Raw genomic sequence first — 20,130 nt, 5'->3', positions numbered from 1 at the left:
CCAACACACTGGGTGAGAAAGAGAAGCTGATACATTCCTTGTTTCCCATTAGCTCTTTCAGCTCCTTCCTTTGGAGAAATCTCTCAACAACTGGACTTATTTTTAGGTTAGCTCCATCTATCTGTATCACCTAGCTCAGATTCAATTCAATTCAATTCAGTCCAATTCAACAAGCATCAAGAGCAAGGCACAATATAAGTGCTGGGGACAAAGACAAAAACAAAAACAGTCCCTTACATTCTACTGGGAAAAATATACATAAACACAGGTAAGTAGATACAAGATAGATACAAAATAATATGGGTGGAAGTGTCCTCACTACTGGGTGGGTGGGATGGGACAGATTAGAAAAGGCCTTGTAAATTAGGTTATACTTGAGGTGAGCCTTAAAGAAAGCTAAGGAGTCAGGAGAAGGAAGTGGGAGAGAATATATTTTGGTCATGGGGTACAGAAATAGTAGATGGAATGACATGTATGGGGAGCATCTAGTTTGGCTTGAATGTAGAATATGTGAATTAGGAGCAATAGGATCTTTTTTTTTTTAACAGTTAACAAAAAGAGATTTACTTATAGCGGGAAGATATTCAATGAGGATATGTACTGAGGATATCTTGAGCTGATTCAGCTAAGCAAAACTCCTGTGCTTCAGTTGTTCTTCAAGATGCACTAGCCAAGCATCAAAGAGTGCTTGGAGCTCCTGGTAGCAACTTTGTATTCAAACGTCCAGGAAAAAATGTCAGTAGCAGCAGCCTTTAGTTTCAAGCTAATCAAGTCTTGAAGTTTTTCTTTTTTAAAATACCTTTTAGGGGGGAAAAACCTAGATCAACTTGAATAGGCAAAAGGAATTAGAATATTACTAACACCACAATCCTTCTCTTGGCAGAATCGTTACAGTCTTCTAGAGCAATAATGTCAAACCCAAATAGAAATGGATCTTATTGCTGCACATTGACTTAGAAAACCACAAATTAACAGTATCTATGTGTACTGTATTTTTCTTTATTTTTGTTAAACATTTCCCAATTACATTTTAATCTGGTTTTGCTGGGTTTCCCTGTGCAGGAGTTTTGTGCTGACATTTCTGTTCTAGAATACCTTCTACCATTTAAATTACTTTGGGGGGGGGGGCAGCTAGGTGGTGCAGTGGCTAGAGCACTGGCCCTGGATTCAGGGGGACCTGAGTTCAAATCTGGCCTCAGACACTTAACACTTATTAGCTGTGTGACCCTGGGCAAGTCACTTAACCCCAATTGCCTCACCAAAAAAAAAAAAAAAGCTAAATGACTTTAGGGTTGTTACTGGTCAACCCAATACCTTTGGTATTCAATAAGCATGGTAAGTGTATAGGCAAGAGAAAAAGAGAAACACAGAAACTAAAACATGTGAGTTTGTTAAGAGAGTTTTGCTTTTCTTTTTTATGTGGGGAGGTGGGGAAGAGAAAGCAAAGGCTTGTTAATTAAAAAACTAAATATAAAATTTTAGAAACAAAACCATATAAAAGCTTCTGAAGGAGTAACTGAGTACAGGAGAATGAAGATCAGAAACCACAGCTTTCACCCATGAGCTCTTCTTAGCAGGGGAATGACACGGCTAGAACTGCACTGTAAGAATATTAGTTTGGTAGTTGTATGAAGAATGGACTATAAAGGGAAGGATCTTGAAGCAGGGAGACCAATGAGAAGGTTATTGTAATAGTACAGGTAGGAAGTGAAAAGGAATTGAATGTGAATAGGAGTAAAGAGAAGAAGTAGATGTGATAGATATTTTAAGTATAGAAATAACAAGAGTTGGTAACTGATTGTATATAAGGAGTGAAGATAAGCAAAGAGTTGAGGATAACTTGAAAATTGTAAACCTGAGTGGCTGGAAGGATGGTGGTGTCCATTTTTGCTACTGTCATCTATAGCCCCTGGGTCATTCTCTCTCTCTCTCTCTCTCTCTCTCTCTCTCTCTCTCTCTCTCTCTCTCTCTCTCTCCCCCCCCCCCCCAGGGCAATGAGGATTAAGTGACTTGCCCAGGGTCACACAGCTAGTAAGTGTCAAGTGTCTGAAGCCACATTTGAACTCAGGTCCTCCTGAATCCAGGGCCGGTGCTTTATCCATTGTGCTACCTAGCTGCCCCCAGAAGATTACATTTTAGTCACCATCATCTAAAAACTCTACTGTCTCCATGATGTTGAACTTTTGAAATTCCCAATCACAGGATCTAGATTTCGAGCTAGCGGGAAGGTTGGCTGCCATCCATTCTCATCCTTCATCTGGTTTCTCAAGGTAACCCAGGTGGTTACCAAGATCTAAACTTAAGTCTTGTGACTCCAAGGAATACACTCTTTCTACAATCCTATGGTGTACTGGGTCCTCTAGTCTCTCTGTCCCAGTCCTCCTCAGTCCATTTTTCTTCCATTCTATGATTTCGGACCCTCCACATCCATCCCTATCCTCCCAGGCTGTCACTGGGTGGTGGAGGTCACGTCATGACTCCACACAACCATACCAACTGTATACTGTCCTCACATTTGAAATCATTGCCCTCCTGTCTTATCACTGTTTACTTTCTCCTTCTTCTAGACTTGGGGTTACCCCAAGAACCCACCTTCTCTACTCCTATTCCTGAACTTTAGACCACCAGTCACATCATGGTGCCAACTGGATCCACTACAAATGTGTGTATAAAACCTCACTGTTGCACAAAAGTACTTGTATTCTTCCATGAATGGCTCCTTATGGCTCTCTGTGGGGGTTCTTTCAAATATTCTCTCTTCAAAGTTACTCCTTATCTTTTAGAGAATGAAATTATTTCCTGGGGAAACCAAGGAACTTCCTCATCATTCCTACTCTAAATTTTAATCCTCAAAATAGTTGTCCTCTCCTTCTTTGCTTTAATCTCAGAGAAGGAGGTCATCCTTCTACTTGTGCTATGGATCTCATTCCCTTATGTTCTCTGGTTGCATTTCTGTTTGATAATTTCTCTGTCTTTTCAACTTTACTTACTACCTTTCTACTGGCTCCTTCCCCTCTACCTGCACAATAATCAAGTCTGGCCTCTCCTTAATAAACCTTCATCTGACCCTATAGTTATCTTCTATAGCTTCCCTCCTTTGTTAAACTCCTACAAAGGGTCATATGCACTTTCTGCTTCCTTGTCTTCATTAACCACTAATGTCTCAAACAGTTATAATTTGACTTCTGATCCCACTATTCTACTGAAATTGCTCTCTCAAAGCTGACAAATTATCTTTTAGCTCCTAAATCCAATGGCCTTTTCTCATCCTTCTTGATCTTTCTGTAGCTCCTCACACTGATTATCACCCCATCCTTCAGAATATATCCTCTTTCCTTTGGTTTTGAGAACATTCCTCTCTCCCAGTTCTCTTCCTACCTGTCTGACTGCTCTTTCCTAGTCTCTCTTGATAGATCATCATATGTCCTCTGCTCCCTGAGCATATGTGTCTCTCAAATACTCCATTAGCTCTTCTCGTTTGTCTCTCCATTCTCTCCCTTAGAGATTTCATCAGCTATCACAGGTGCAGTTACCATCTGTACATGGATGACACCAGCCTTAACTTCTTCCCAAAATTCTAGTCCTTTCCTACCAGCTGCCTTATGGACATCTCCCCCTGGATGTCCTGCAAGTATCTCAAACTCAACGTGTCAAAGTCAAAGCGTATCATCTTTCTCCCGCTTCTGAACTCTCTTCTTCGTTTTGAGAGCGACACTATCCTTCCAGTCACCCGAGTTCACAACCTAAGAGTCATCCTGGACCTTTTTCTTTTGTCTCATCCCCATGACCACTCAGTTTCCATGTAGTGCCAATTGAATCTCTACAGTGTTGATGCTGATAAGGCAAAGTAGACAACCTCTAGCCTCAAGCAGCTAACAATATAATGGGGAAGTCAACATATAAAAGCTAGCCAGAGAGGGAAGGGGGTATGAAGGCTTCAGCATAGTGTTGCAATGGATGGACCTGTTTCCTAATGAAATAAGGAAAAAGTTAACTTATCAGAGCTCCGCATCCCAGGAGCAGAGTAGGACGTTCCACTGAGAAAGAGATGGAAAAGATGAGGAGGATGGCTTGAGTTTAGCTTTAGTATGGTTATTAATGGGGCAAATGAAATCCACCTCAGGATCAATTTTTAAAGGAATACACCCTTATGCATGTGTCAAGCTTTGAAATTTTAATGACAAGACAGGATTTTGAAGGCTGCCAAAGAAAAAAGGAGAGAAACACTAAAAGATGAAATTACTTAAACTTGCCCTTTAGACTTTGGAGAATAGGATGCCTTTTAGGAAAAAAAAATACACAAAGCCAAGAGCTATCACTATGCTTATAGTGATAGAACTATCATTATGCTTAGAGTTAAGCAGCCATTATAAAGGCAGAAGGAGAATACTGCAAAATCTAGAGGATTTTGTCAACAACCCCTCCCCACCAGCTTCAAAGATTTCTACAAGAGTGAATAGGTGAATCAAATTAATACCTTACTTCAAGGAAGTTAAGCATTCTGAAAGACAGAGATGAAGAAGAGATGCATGTCTGGCATGAGGCACAGCTTTGCAAAGGAATGGAGGCAGTAGATGAAAATGTCTAGTTAAGGGAACAGCTTAAAAGGTAGAGTGTGTGAAGTGAAATAAGGCTGCACAGATAGGTGCAAAAAACAGATTATAGAGGGTTTTAAATGCTAAATTGAGGAATATTAACAAAAAGAATATGACAACAAAGAGAATTATCCAACATGACCAAGCAGGAATTGTCCTTGGAATATAAAGCTAATATAATACAAAGAAAACAGTTGATATTATGTTAGCAAGTTGTAAAAATCATGTAATTGTTTCCTCTGATGCCAGCAGGACGTTCACTAAATTTTACACACTTTCTCAATGCAAAATTTTAAAAATTCAGCATAGAGGATGAAGAGATATAATAAAAGTCAAATCAAAAATCAACGTATTTCATAGAGAAGAACCAGAGCCATTCTGCTAGGTAACAGGCTAGGTAATGCTGCTGCCCTCTCTCACCCTCCTCTCCTTAACTTAGTAGAACTATAATATACTTCAAAGGTTGGCTCAAGTGACACCTCCTTTCCCCTGATCCCTCTTATAGAAAATAAAAGAAAATTTGCACCTCAATGAAACCCTAATAGAAGAAAGACACAAACAGAGAATTATAACTTGTATTTGGCTAGGAAGTCTAAATACAAAAAGCATGAAAATATTGCCTTGTTAAATACACAGATTTACCACAATATTAATTGAAGTCCTTGCAGGATATTTTGTAGAACTGGGTACAGAATTAGAAATTCATCTGTTAAGAATAAGGGGACAAAAATGCTGAAGAATTTTTGCTCAAAAGGTAACAATGTCAGACTCAGAAGACTGCATGTCACCAAGTGATAATTATTCATAGCTACATAAAATCATAGCCTGCTAGAGCCAGAAGCAATTTCAGAGATCACTACATAGTTCAATCTATCCACTCGACATATGAGGAAACTGTGCCTGTTCCATGTTGGGGTGAGAGAGGTCGAGTCCCCACCTAATCTTGGTGAATTGCTATGGTTGGAAAAGTTTCTCCCCCGGTGGCCAAATTTTGGGTGATGACTTCTCTTGGCTAGGCTGGCTCTCAGAGGGCACACGGTCTATTGAGAGGCCAGTATTCCAAGTCTTCCTAGGCTGATAAGCTCTACCAGTGTGTGCACTTCCCTAGTACCACCTCTGAGGACCCAGTGTCATCACTATGCCATGAGGCAATGAAGGAGAACGTGGGAAGAGTGTGATTAATACTGGAATACAATTATATTCTGGAATACTTACGTTGCTGATTATTCGTAATGTAGGTACTAGAACTTTGATTTCATTGGTATAAGGAACACCCTACATGAGTTCTACCAATACAGGTTGGGACCTTTTATGCAACCAAAAGTGTTCAGGTTGTCCAGAGTACAGAGAGGCCAAGTGATTTAGCCAGGGTGACACAGCCAGGAAAGGGTGGAAAAGGACTTGAACCCAGGCCTTCCTGACTCTCCTCAGTACCACAGTACTCCTGGACTCTGAATTGCAAAGATTTAGTGGGCTAACTTAAGAATACAACCGCTTCAGTGGGACCTTGTTTCTAGGGCGTTCTGAGTTCCTAATAACTTCCGGAATTATAGGATGCTAGTGTGGAAGAGAGCTAGAAGGAATCTAGTCGTTCCTCCCAATGTAGTAGCTGTTTGTCTAGTTCCTCTGGCTCAAGTGGCCATATAACTTCTGCTCCAGTGCCTGTAGGAGGGAATTCACTGGTACCCAAAGAAAGCCAGGCTGTTGTTGGACAGCTCCCACTTTTAGGAAGTTTATCCTTGTATTGAGCCAATATAAGTCAGGAATTTGTGGAACAATTTGTATATAAATTAAGGGTCACCTTTACTGTGCTTGCTTTTAGAGGTCATTAGGGTAGATGGCACAAAACATTAATACACTGTATTAATACCAATTGATTAATATCAATTTTTATCTGTCCTTATAAAATGAACCATTAAGAACAATAGCTTTATTTCCTGTAATACTTGAGACCATGCCTCCCATGATGTTTAATCTATACATGAGCCTGCAATGTGATGACATCACCAGCTGAGGGCTTTAGATGGTAAGGAATGTTCTACAAGATGGGAGAGATTTTTTAAAAGGAGAGTAAAAAAAGGGGAAGGGCTGGTTTCACGGCCAAGAGAGGCAAGCTGGAGCTCTGGTTGCCCAGAGAGAAGGCAACCATGTGGAGCAGTATAATCAGGGTGCTCCTGAGCTACCGTGTCACATCTGGGTTGGGATGATGATGGTGGTGAGAGATGACATGCATACATATGGTATCTCATTTGAGTTGCAGTTGACAGTATTGGCATCATTGATGCATTTTGTATATGAGGAAGCTAAGTTTCAGAGGTTAGGTAATTCAGTCAGTCACTAACCTCCACCAAGAAAGGACTGGCGAAATACCCCTAGAGACAGATGACATCATACTACAGGCATCCAACCCTGGGGCCAAGTTCAGAAGCAATGTGCCCCTGCCCCTCATTGCTGGGAGGCTGGAAGGATTAAAGGGGAATTCGATGGCAACTCCTCTGTAGTTTTGGAGTGTGTAGTTCTATATGTATGAGGGCAGAGAATGTTCTGTTATTAGATTACCTTATTTATTATGTCTCTTCATATCTTAATTAAATGCTTTTGTTATTGGATTTACACATCTCTGGCATGGTTCTGCAATAGAGTCATACATTGGATAGGGACTCAGGCCATGAGATGAATCATTATTATTCCCAAATAGCCAGCTGAATCTGGGAGTAGTTAGAGGATATGATATATTTAAAAACAATTCCTACCTGCTCCGTACACCACTGAGTATACAACTCTCTTGGTCTTCTCCCTCTCCACATGTGTGACTTGTTCAAGAGGAATTCCCTTCCTAAGAACAGAAAATCTTTTATCAGTTTTCCAAACACAAAGAAATAGCATTTCCAGGTATGTTTGTGAAAATAAAAAAAAAATACTGCTGTTCTGATGATACTGAATACAGTTAACTGCATTAAAAAAATCAGCCTAGACACCTACATTCATGATTTCATACAGGAAAGTTCCTGGTTGAGCTACAGTACATAAGCTAAGTGTGGAGGATTCAAAAAGTGAAGGTTCAAATAGTTCATGGCACCCTGTTCTTTCAAAGTTAGTAGGAGAGACAAGATATAATATTTGCTACCCAGATCTCAGACTCTGGGAAAGCTTTGATGTTGTAAACATCACTGATGCAGGCTTTTCTCTGTCCCAACCAAGGGGATTTGGATCTGCCTTTCATATCTGCTAGACCACACGCTTTGATGGAAAGACTCCTTGTCTAACAGCATAAATTCACAATTAGGGATGAGCTCAGTGTATAAGATAAAATAAGAATTAATCTAACCCCTTGACTAGCATTTGAACCAACTGATTTGTCAGACATAAAAGTTTGAAAAATATAGTCCACATAGGACTGGGTGTAATGTAAAATCCATACATACATGACCTCTTTTTGTCTGATACTACATAAAGAATCTGGAGCTAGACAATACTGCAGATGATAAATTGAGTCCTAGAGAGTAACTGTCCATGACCTGACAGGGCACAGAGGGCCAGATTAGAACTAAGGTCCTCCACATTAATACAGGCCTTTGGCCTGCCCAGCCCTGCACCTTCTGAGATCAATCAGCAAATACATTTTGAGGCTTCCTTACAGGCAAAATATTGTTAAAGTACTGTAGGAGAAAGATGGTTAGTATGAGGCAGAGGGGGGATTTGAATCTAAGACTTCAGATTCTGAGCCCAATGCTCTTTCTAGTACACCACATGGTCCCTACAGATAAGGGAACAGAACATGCCAAATCACTGGTTCTACCCTCTACCTCTCTTCACTTTTACCCAATGATGATTCTATAGGGTGGACCAAAACTCACAAAAGGGTTTTAATAATTAATAACTCCTTTATTGTTTTGTTTTTAATTTATAATACCCTATCATAATATACAATATATAGGACATGAGTTTACATTATGTGTGAAAAATAAAATCTCATAAATGGTGAAAAATAAAGAAAAAAATTTTCAAAAAGTTTTTGAGGGGGTGGAGCCAAGATGGCGGAGGAAAGGCAGTGAGCTCCCCAACTCATGACATGATCGCTCCAAAAAACATCCAAATAAGGTCATAGGAAAATACCCGAAGCAGCAAAACTCACAGAAGAATGTGCTGAAATCATCTTCTAACTAAGAACGGCTTGGAAGGTCAGAAGGACAGAGCTGCTGTGCTGATACAGGAGTGGGGCCCAACCCCACAGTCACCCTGACACAGATCCAGTCTCAGGAAGTCCTCACCAGAGAAGGAGACCCCCCCAAAGCTTCTGAATCAGTTGAAGCACCAGTGTCATCTGGAACTAAGCTCACAGTCTGGTGAGAGGGCTGAGCCCTGGGCAAGGGAAAGACTACAGGCAGAACTTGGATTTTATACCCCTACTGAGAACCAGGTGGTAGGCTCGAGTAGAAGTGGCCCAGGTGGGGGGGGGGCACAGGCTCGACGGAGCTAACAACCACAACACACAAAGCTGGGTGATTGGCAAGTTGGTCTGGGGTCATCTAGGACCAGGAAACAGGCCAGGCAAGTGAAGAACCTGATTCTCCTTAAATCATACCACCTGGGACCCCTTAAGCTTGGGATACTGCAGTCTGGAAACAGTGCTCCACTTTAAGGAGCTAAAAGTCAAGTAAAAGAAAAGCAAGATGAGCTGACAGAGAAAGGTGAGGACCATAGAAAGTTTCTTCAGTAACAAGGAGGACCAACGGGCACCCTCAGAGGAAGATGTCAACATCAGGGCCCCTATATCTAAAGCTTCCAAGAAAAATACGAATTGGTCTCAGGCCATAGAGGTGCTCAAAAGGGACTTTGAAGATAAAATTAGAGAGGTAGAGGAAAAAATGGAAAGAGAAATGAGGGTGATGCAGGAAAGACATGAGAAAAAAGTCAACAGCTTGAAAAGTCAAATGGAAAAGGAGGTATAAAAGCTCTCTGATGAAAATAATTGCCTAAGAATTAGGATTGAACAAATGGAAGCCAGTGACTTTATGAGAAACCAAGACACAATAAAGCAAATCCAATTGAATAAAAAAATAGAGGGCAATGTGAAATATCTTCTGGGGAAAAACTGCTGACCTGGAAAATAGGTCCAGGAGAGATAATTTGAAAATTATTGGTCTACCTGAAAACCATGATCAAGGAAAGAGCTTAGACACAGTCTTCCAAGATATTCTCAGGGAAAATTGCCCTGAAATTCTAGAAGAAGCAGCTAAAATAGAAATTGAAAGAATCCACCGATCACCTCCAGAAAGAGATCCCAAAAGGAAAACTCCTAGGAATATTATGGCCAAATTCCAGATCTCTCAGGTTAAGGAGAAAATATTGCAAGCTGCCAAAAAGAAAGAATTCAAGTACTGTGGAGCCCCAGTCAGAATAGCACAAGATCTAGCAGCTTCTACATTAAAGGACTGGAGGGCATGGAATATCATATTCCAAAGGGCAAAGGAAATGGGATTACAACCAATAATCACCTACCCAGCAAAACTCAGCATTATCTTTCAGCAGAAAAAATGGGACTTTAATGAAAAAGAAGACTTTCAGATATTTGTGATGAAAAGACCTGAACTGAATGGCAAATTTGACTTTCAAATACAAGACCCTAGAGAACCATAAAAAAAAAAATTGGAGCTGGGGGGACATACCTGGGGTCGTACAGTGGGTGACTGTCTTGTGTCTGAGGCTAGGTTTTGGCTGGGATCCCCCTGGGTCCAGGGGTGATGATTTGTCCACTGTGTCACTTAGCTAGATGATAACATCTTTAGGGTTAAATTGAGGGGTGAAGGGAATTCATTGAGGGATGGGGAAGGGCAGAAGCGAAATCCTACATGAAAGTAACAGGAAAAGGCTTATGGAGTGGGGGAAGAGATGGGAGAGGAGCAGGGCAGTAAATAAATTTTACACTCATCAGAAAAGGCTCAAAGATCTTAAACTCATCAGAGCTGCCTCAAGGAGGGACTAACAGACACACCCAACTGGGGGGAAGTAATCTATTTAATCTGGGCAGTAAATGAGCCTAACACTCATCAGAATTGGCTGAAAGACCCCAATCTCATTAGAATTGGCTCAAGGAGGGAATAATGTACACACTCAATTGGGTGGAGTAATCTCTATAACCCTGCAGGAAAATAGGAGGGGAAGGGGATAAAGAGAGAGGGGCAAAAGAAGGAAGGGCAGAGTGGGGGAGGGGACAGACAGAAGCAAATCCCTTTTGAAGAGTGATAGGATGAAAGAAGATGGATAATAGAATAAATATCATGGGGAAGGGAATAGGATGGAAGGGAAACAGTTAACAATAGTAATCATGAAAAAGAGAAAAGGGGGGAAAATTGTACAAAAAATATTTATAGCAACTCTTGGTGGAGGCTAAGAATTGAGAATCAAGGGAATGTCCATCAATTGAGGAATGATGGAAAAAGCTGTGTTATATGATTGTAATGGAATAGATTTGTGCTACAGGAAATGACAAACAGGATGATCCCTGAAAAACCTGGAAAGACTAATGAATATCGATGTATAGTGAAGTGAGCAGAGCTGAGAGGACATTGTGTGTAGTGACAGTAGTATTGTTCAATGAGTAATTGTGAATGATTTAACTACTCTCAGCAGTGCAATGATCCAAGACAATCCCAAGGAACTAATGAGGAAGCATACTATGCACCCCTATAGAAAGAACTGATAAAAATAACAGTTGTGGATTGTACATATATAACCTGACTTCGATCTTGTGGAGGGGGAAGGAAAGGCGGGGAGGGAGGGAGAAAAATTTGGAACTCTAAATCTTATGAAAATGAATGTTGAAAACTACCCTTACATGTAAATGGAAAATTAAATAAAATAAATGTTTGTTGAACAAAAAAAAAATCATAAGGTAGGAATGATGAACTTTGTATAAGCACACTGATATTCACTCAAATCTTTGTGTCACATTCTTTAGAAAACATGTGTGTATACATTCAATAAAAAGTTTCATATTGTAAAAAAAAAAAGTTATTGAGGGGCAGCTAGGTGGCTCAGTGGATAAAGAACCGGCCCTGGATTCAGGAGGACCTGAGTTCAAATCCGACCTCAGACACTTGACACTTACTAGCTGTGTGACCCTGGGCAAGTCACTTAACCCCCATTGCCCCACAAAAACAAACAAAAAAAAGTTATTGAAACATTGTGATGTTTGGCCCACCTTGTATAAGATCATTAAAAGATACTTGAAAACATCTTTTATACAAAGAAGTCCTTCCTGTATGCTTACTCCATAGCCCTGGCAGAATGCACATAGATAAGCTTTTGTTCCAGGTAACTTTAAGACTCATTTCCTTTCAAATATAATCATCATCTCCTTCTGTGCCCTCCAACTGGCTAATAAACTCAGTTTCCCGTTTGGTCTTTTCTTTTGGCAAGGCCCTCCTCAATCTAGCTCCTACTGACCTTTCCAACTTCACTGCCCTATGTGGAGTTTCTGTTCTGTTTGGAGCCCACCTGCTTGGAAATCTCTTGGCAGGATTTTTTTTTTTTTATTAAGTTCAAAGTTTTATTTAGGTCAACAAAGCAAATAGAACATGTATTAGAGCTCATGGAAGGAAAGAGAAGGGAACGAGCATTTACATAGAGCCTACTATCTGCCAGGCACTGTTACATAATTGTTATAAATATTATATCATTTGATCCTCACAGCAATTTTGATAGTAGGGCCTTGGCAGGATAACTTGACATCAAGTTATCTTATAATTACTTGGAATTTATAGAGGAGGGGTGAGAGGAAGAACAGCATAATAACTCACTTCTCCAGCCAGAACTATATAGGTCTCAGGAAGGTGGATACCAAAATAAGTCATGTGACTGGACTGAAGTGGCAGCTTTCTGTTTTTAACAAGGCATGACCTCCTTGATTAAAAAATGACACTTGTCCTTTGAAAAGGGATGTCTTGGATGGCTTTCAGATCTGGTAGAGCTTAGATTGAGGAAGCTATGACCACTATGGTCTCCACATCCAGAGGGAAAAGAGCTAAGAATCAAGTAGAGCAAGAAGAAAGAACCAAAGGTTGTGTGACTTTACCAGCATCAAGGAGAGTATTTATGCATAGATTTTCAAGAAAGTGCAGGGGGGAATGACAGGAATAGGCTGACCATGGAGCCTATGGCAGAGTTTTGCCACTTCCAACACCTATCTAGTAACCAAGGGAAGGCATTTTTCCTGATTTAACAGATATCCTCCCCACAGCTTTTTGCTCCACTTTTGAAGAGAGCTGACTCATGGTAATCTCTAAGTGGCAGCAGATGGCATAAATAAAGCTCTCTCTTCTCAGATAATGATCTGGAATTAGCCAGAGCAGAATACCCAAGAGAAAGCAAATGGTCTAAGAAAGTGTAGTGATGCTTTTAGGCTGTCTGTATAACAACAGGTAAACTCTGGGGCATGGGGTGGAGGGGAGGGCATCTGTAGCTATAACCCCAGGGGCTCTTTGCCTAGCTGGGGAAGATAGGGGTTTGGCAGACCATGACCTTGTCAAAATGTTTGTTTCCTTCTGATGAGATAGGAACAAAACTGCCCAAAGATGGGGATTGTGTCAATGCCTCCTTTCTTCTTCTAGTCATCTCACGTGATCTAAGTACCCTTGGAAGGTAACCATTATTAGGGTTTCAGGGCTCAGCTTGAGAGACCCCTTAGTGATGACCTCAGGCCTGCTGAAGGTCACTGAGATAGGATAACCCATATGGACCTGGGACATAATGGAAACAACACTGAGGTCTTAGAGTCAGATTTCTTGGGTTTCAATTCCAGCTCTGACCGTTACCAGCCATATGATTTTTTTTTGTCTTTTTTTTTTTTACAGGGAAGTGAGGGTTAAGTGACTTGCCCAGGGTCACACAGCTATTAAGTGTCAAGTGTCTGAGGCTGGATTTGAACTCTGGTCTTCCTGAATCCAAGGCCAGTGCTTTATCCACTGAGCCACCTAGCTTCCCCCCATGAAGCTTAAATTTCTTCATCTCTAAAGTGGTGCTAATTATACTTGTACTACCTCCTTTACTTGGTGGAGAGGCAAATGCTTCATAAACTATAAATGTCTAGGGAAGTGTGCACTATTATTATTATTATTATAAACCTCTTTGAGCCTCAGTTTCTTCATGTCAGAGGGGGTTAATAACAGTGGTACCACCCATCATCTTACAAGGGTTGTTGTGAGGAAAATGATTTCTCAACTTTAAAGCAATAGTGAAATATAAGCAGAGGAGGAAGAAGAGGAAGAGGAAAAGGGTAATGACAACTTCATAGGGATAACAGTCATTGCCCTGAGTAGAATCCAAGGAAGCCCATGATCAGGGTTGCTAATTCAAGCTTATGCACACTGCTAGTGGTCTGAGCTGGCTCTTGCTTGGTTTTTGAAGGTGATTTTGGCACAGTGACATTTTTAATGGGAAAATCCCTGTTAAATCCAGTTCATAGTTCAGTTGAAGGTATTAAAGGTGAAGGAAAGTGGGGAGGGAATGTGGCCATACCCTTTGGGCTGAGAAGCCACTTAACCTCTCTGGGTCTCAGTTTCCTCTTATGTACAATGAAGGAGTCGAACTCTATGACCTATAAGGTCTCTTCTGGTTCCAAATCTGTAATTCAATGACCCGTTGCACTCTACACAAAAGCTTCCTTGCCCCTTTTTTCTTGAGTCAGAGCCATGGGAACCTTTCTCTGCTCCTTGGTGCTGAACACATAGTGGAAACAGATCTAATGGACCTGAGATCAGTAACTATGATCTGATTCTGACATAGAGGAGCTGTGTAACCATGCCCAAGTTACTTCTCTTTGAACCTTAGTTTGCTCATATGTAAAATGGGGATAATAAATCTTGTGCCACCTACTTCAAAGAATGGTATGAGGAAAATACTCTGCAAATTTTAAAGTCCTAGGAAAGTAAGCTATTGTTGTTGTTGTAATTATTATTATTATTCTCTGCTGTGTTCTGCTGGTCTAGATAACAGGAAATGAAACTTGGTATGAATGTTTTTGTTCTATTAACAGCAGCTCTGTACTGTTGGAGGGGATATTTCCAGCTGAAGAAGGAGGAATCCCAGGAACATTCCCAGAGGCATCATTTAAATTCTCTGCCTCCAAGGCATCAACCAGAATAGGCAGATGAGCCCACTTGTCTTTTGTGGCAGGCAAAAACAAAGATGATTCCTGCTTCTCTGCAACCCAGTGATCTCTCTGTCCTTAAATATCTCCTAGCACTTTGCCTAGACACCTTCCTACATACTTATCACACTTTCTTTTTATCACAATTGTGTTCTTATCTTTTCCCATGCTTTTGGATTTAAGCTCCTTGAGAATAGGGATTGCTTTATATATATATATATATATATATATATATATATATATATATATATATATATATATATATATATATATATATATATATATATATATATATATATATTGAATTCAAATGAACTGAAATGTGGAGGGCAAGGCTTATTCTGACTCTCTATTACCTTCCACTACTTTCCCAGAGTAGCATAAGAAAATAACCTTCACCAGGCTAAGGCACTGGTCTTCAAAAATAAGTGGGTACCTGTTACAAGCTCTGAGTGCTTGGCCAAAGTGGATGTTTCTTATGGAGGACGGTTGCTACACAAAGAATGGCTGGGGGTTGTGGAGCCTCAGGGATTCTAATCATTCAGTCTCTCTCTCTCTTCTAAGTGAACAGAATGAATGAGTTGGGGGAGGGTTGCCCATGAGTGTATCCCGCTGCTATTGTGACTTCCTGATCAGCCTTTTAGGACCTTTCTACGATACCTGGACCTATATATAAGCTTTGCAGGGGCTATCTGGGTGCTAGCCATGGGCATCTATTTGCAGAGTTTTCGGCAGCCTGGATATACCTGCCTCTTCATGGACATCACCAGACCCTCACTGTATCAGGAATGCACAGCACCGGTAAGTGTAGGCCTTCCCACGCTCCCTGAGGCCCCAATATAAGTCCTCTGAGAGTCACTTTCTGGGTTGGGGCCATCTTGATTAAATATTGTATTCTTTGGCTCCCAATCCTTCCTCCTTCATTTTGGTACTTACTGAGTAGACAAGTAGAAGGGAAAAAAAAACAATGGTTTAGGCCAAATTATGCTATTTAGTAGGAAACACTTGCATGACAAAAGCTGAAAGATATGAATTGATTTCCTCAGTTTTCTTTTTAGTAGCAAATAGTTCATCGCATAGCTAACTCTATATAAGTGCCAGCAACAAACTATTAAACTGTTACAATCCTACCACCTTGGAAGAGAGGTCAATCAGTAAATTCAGAAGTGTTTATCCAACATCTACATGTATCAGGCACTATGCTCGGCACTGGGTATGCAAGAGAAATGAAACCTGCTCTCAAGGAGCTTGTACTCTTATAGGATGGGGAGGGACAAAATAGGGACAAAATGTTTTGTTTATACATGGGTATAAACAAAACATACAACCAAGGAAGGAATAGTTCTGGAGAGTGACTGACAATATCTGTGGTGGAACATCCAGGGAGAAACAGACCATGGTTATCTGCTAGGGACATTACATCTGTGCATATGTCCACCTCCTCAGAGGTTCAGTCCAGATTTTTCAGCTACCTGCTGAACATCACCCCCTGAATGGGGCAATGAGGGTTAAATGACTTGCCCAAGGTCACACAGCTAGTAAGTGTCAAGTGTCTGAGGCCCGATTTGAACTCAGGTCCTCCTGAATCCAGGGCTGGTTCTTTATCTACTGTGCCACCTAGCTGCCCCCAATTTGAAATCTTTAAAGTTTGAAAATATCAATCCCAGGCTTCTCCCTAGCACAAAAATTCATCTTTAAAAAAAGTAATGCTGGGGCAGCTAGGTGACACAGTAAAGAACCAGCCCTGGATTCAGGAGGACCTGAGTTCAAATCCAGCCTCAGACCCTTGACACTTATTGGCTGTGTGACCCTGGGCAAGTCGCTTAACCCCAATTGCCCCCCCCCCCAAAAAAAAAGTAATGCTGGGGGTAGCTAGGTGGCGCAGTGGATAGAGTACTGGCCCTGGATTCAGGAGGACCTGAGTTCAAATACGACCTCAGACACTTAACACTTACTAGTTGTGTGACCCTAGGCAAGTCACTTAATCCCAGTTGACACCCCCCCACACACACACAGTAATGCTTTGTGGCTGCCAATTGTGGAAAGCCATTATCTTTGAAGAATCCAAATTGTGATTCAAAGGACAATGGGAAGACAAAAGGTGGATGTAAGCAGGTGAAATATATTGCCAATATATTACTTACTGCAAAATATGGCTTACTAGAAGGAGTGGCAAAAGAATTAGCATCTAGGATCATAGATTTTGAGCTAAAAAGGACCTTGGAGTCCATCTATTCCAACCCCTCGTTTTACAAATGAGAAAACTAAGGTTTACAAAGTGCTTTACAAATATGATTTTATACTTACAACAACCCTGGGAGGAAGTTGCTATTATTATTGCTTTCATACAAATGAGGAAACTGAAACAAACAGTGATCCAGTGACTTACCCAAGGTCACACAGCTAATTAATTAAGTGTCTGAGGCAGGATTAGAACACAGATATTTCTGATGCCAAGTCCAGAGTTCTATCTACTCTGCCATTTAATTGTCTCCATCTCAGTGGAAAACAAAATTATATTAGACCCTCTTGCAACTGTGACTCTTATTCATTTACTTTTATGAGGTATACAATAATTGAAAAGGAAAAAATGTTTCTTGAAGGATAACTATTTTAATCTTTAGAAAAAAGAAAGAGAAGGGAAAGTGACCAAATATTTTTACTGGTCACCTCCCAAGATGGCTAATTTTGCCACTTTATCTCATTCTAGATAAATCTTTGATGTTCTAGATTTAGATTATGCAAATATATTTTAATTGTGATTTGTATGATTAAACAAGTGACTTGGAATTATAAACCATACGATAGATGGCATCATAATAAAGTAGTTAACAAATCAAAATTTTTATTTACTAAGCAGACCTAATAAGAGGGAGAGATAAGGACTTAACACAAAACAAACTTAATTTGGCCAATGAAGACTAATTCAGAAACACTTATTCAAAATGCAATGAAGAAATGTTTATTAGGTAAGGGAGAAGGTTGGTCAGAGGGCTTCCTTTATCATTTTGAGCATTTCTTTCCCTTAGAGTTTCGACATATGAATTGGTACCTTACTAGCACCTACCTCTCAGGGTTGTTGTGAGGATAAAATGAAATAATAATAGTAAAGTGCTTAGCAGTGCCTGGCACACAGTAAGCACTATATAAATGTTAGTTGTTGTTAACATAGTTGTTGTTGTTGTTGTCATTATTATTTAGGGGTCTCAGACAAGTTCTGATGGGCTTTCTGTGATTGGGGTTGCCTCCAAGATGATTGGCTGCCTGGGCCTCAGGAAGATGGATTCCTGTGGAAGGAGGCAATCCTCTCAGAGATCTATAAAAGTGAAAAGACAGGTCAGCTTGGCCTTTTTGGTTTTTTTACATTTCCCCATTCAGAAGATAAAGCACTATGCTAGGTACTAATAAACAAAAGATAAATAGTCCCTCCCCTCAAAAAATTTACGATTGCATAATAGCTTCCATTTCTATATCACTTTACAGTTACAAATTGCTTTTCTCGTAATAGTACTATGAGGTAGTATATATAAATACTGCCATAGCCATTTTTACAGATGAAGAAACTAGGCTTAGAATGAAATAACTTATTTCATGTGAACATGGCTAAAGTGATGAAGCCAAGTCTCAAATTAAGTCTTAGATTATAATCCTCCAAACATTTTATATGTATTTATATATGTAGATATTTATACACACACACACAAACCCACACACACAGATATATGTATAAGAGCTATCATTCTTAATCTAAATAATAGTTCATATGATGTCATTGTTGTAGTAGTAGTGGTGGTGGTGGTAGTGGTGGTAGTAGTGGTAGTAGTGGAGATGGTGGTGGTAGTAGTAGTAGTCTGTACTTGAGCAATATTATTTGGTGTTGCATGTTGTCTCCTCTATTAGATTGTAAGTGCCTGGCACATAGAAGCCACTTAATAATTGCTTATTGACCTATCATCAGTCTGTTAATTGGCATTTAGTGAGAAGCAGAAAACAATGGTCTAATACTGGTTTGGTATTTATCACTGTTTACCATTTGTCATCTTCCAAACTCCCTGGAAAAAAGTTACAAAAAAGTTTCATCACAAATATATTATTTTTGTTGGATACTTGAAAAATGAAGCAGTTTTCAAAGAATTAGTAAAGTGTCTTTTTCATAGGAAACAGACGTCTACCACACTCCTATGAGGACCCAGTGAGACATCAAGTGCTATGGATCCCATGCAGCTAGGCAGGAAAGTTTCATTGTTTGCAACTTGAATGGTATGGATGAACAAAAAATAACTCAGTGGCCTGGGGATTTTTTTTTAATAACTGTAAGATTAATCCTGTCACTGGCAGGTATTGAAGTTATGAAAATGTCCCCATGAAAGCATTTTGTTCTCTTCATTTATCTAAGCAAATTCCTGTGAGGCCATTTCAATTTCTGAAAGGAAATGTGCAGATCACACATTCAATAAAGAATTTAAAATGAAAAAAGGAGGTCTTAACTTAGACAGCTAATGGTAGAATTTTTAAGTGTGAGGTGGAGTGGCATCATAGAAAAATTACTAAACAGAGAGTCCTAAGGTTTGAGTCCAGGTTATACCCTATCCTTTGTCTCAATTTCCGAGCCTCAGTTTCTCCCTATGTAGAATGAGAATAATATTTGCATTGTTTATTTTATAGAGTTTGACTCTTTCTTTTCCCATACCACTCATTTTCATCACTGTCCTATCTGTAAAACCTTTTGGATCCATCTCAGTTTTCACCATTGACTCAGCTGCCTTCTCACTCTGGATCATCCCTCCACCTCCTCCTCTCCTGGTGAGTTCCTTCAGGGAGCTTCTATTTCAGGGCTGGGCCCAAGCTGGCTAATGTTGCCTTCCTCTCCAGGCTGTGCTTCAGATTCTTCAGACTTTGCCACCATGCCCTGACTCAGGCACCTTCTCTGGCCTGCCCTCCCACCCCTTACGTGCAGCCCTCTTTTATATGTTAACTTCCCCCATTAGAATGTAAACTCCTTGAGGGCAGAGACTTTCTTTTTTTTCTTTTATTTGTACCCCAGTGTTTAGCACAGTGGTTGGCACACAGTAAGCATTTCATAACTGCTTGTTGCTTACTTGCTTATCATCTCTTTTTCTTTATTCTCACTGTAACTGCCTACTACAGGTCCTCATGAACACTTTTTTTTTTTTGGTGAGACAATTGGGGTTAAGTGACTTGCCCAGGGTCACACAGCTAGTAAGTTTTAAGTGTCTGAGGCCGGATTTGAACTCAGGTCCTCCTGAGTCCAGGGCCGGTGCTCTATATCCACTGTGCCACCTAACTGCCCCATGAACACTTTCTTGATAACCTCGGCAGTTTCCTTACTGGTCTTCTTACCTCTTCTCTACCTCCCCTCCCATC

General features: G+C 40.3%; 1 protein-coding gene across 1 annotated transcript in view; it reads right to left on the bottom strand.

The window, feature by feature from the left end:
- Positions 1 to 20,130, bottom strand: part of POLN (DNA polymerase nu) — a 345,265-nt gene that overhangs the window by 79,554 nt on the left and 245,581 nt on the right. The window contains exon 18 of the mRNA XM_043972229.1: positions 7,349 to 7,431. Within this exon, the coding sequence (XP_043828164.1) occupies positions 7,349 to 7,431 (83 nt within the window). The remainder of the gene's footprint in view (positions 1 to 7,348; positions 7,432 to 20,130) is intronic.

This window comes from Dromiciops gliroides, chromosome 6 (assembly GCF_019393635.1).
Source record: "Dromiciops gliroides isolate mDroGli1 chromosome 6, mDroGli1.pri, whole genome shotgun sequence".
NCBI lineage: Eukaryota > Metazoa > Chordata > Mammalia > Microbiotheria > Microbiotheriidae > Dromiciops > Dromiciops gliroides.
The sequence above is the reverse complement of the archived record's forward strand: the minus strand, read 5'-3'. Positions and strand labels throughout refer to the sequence as shown.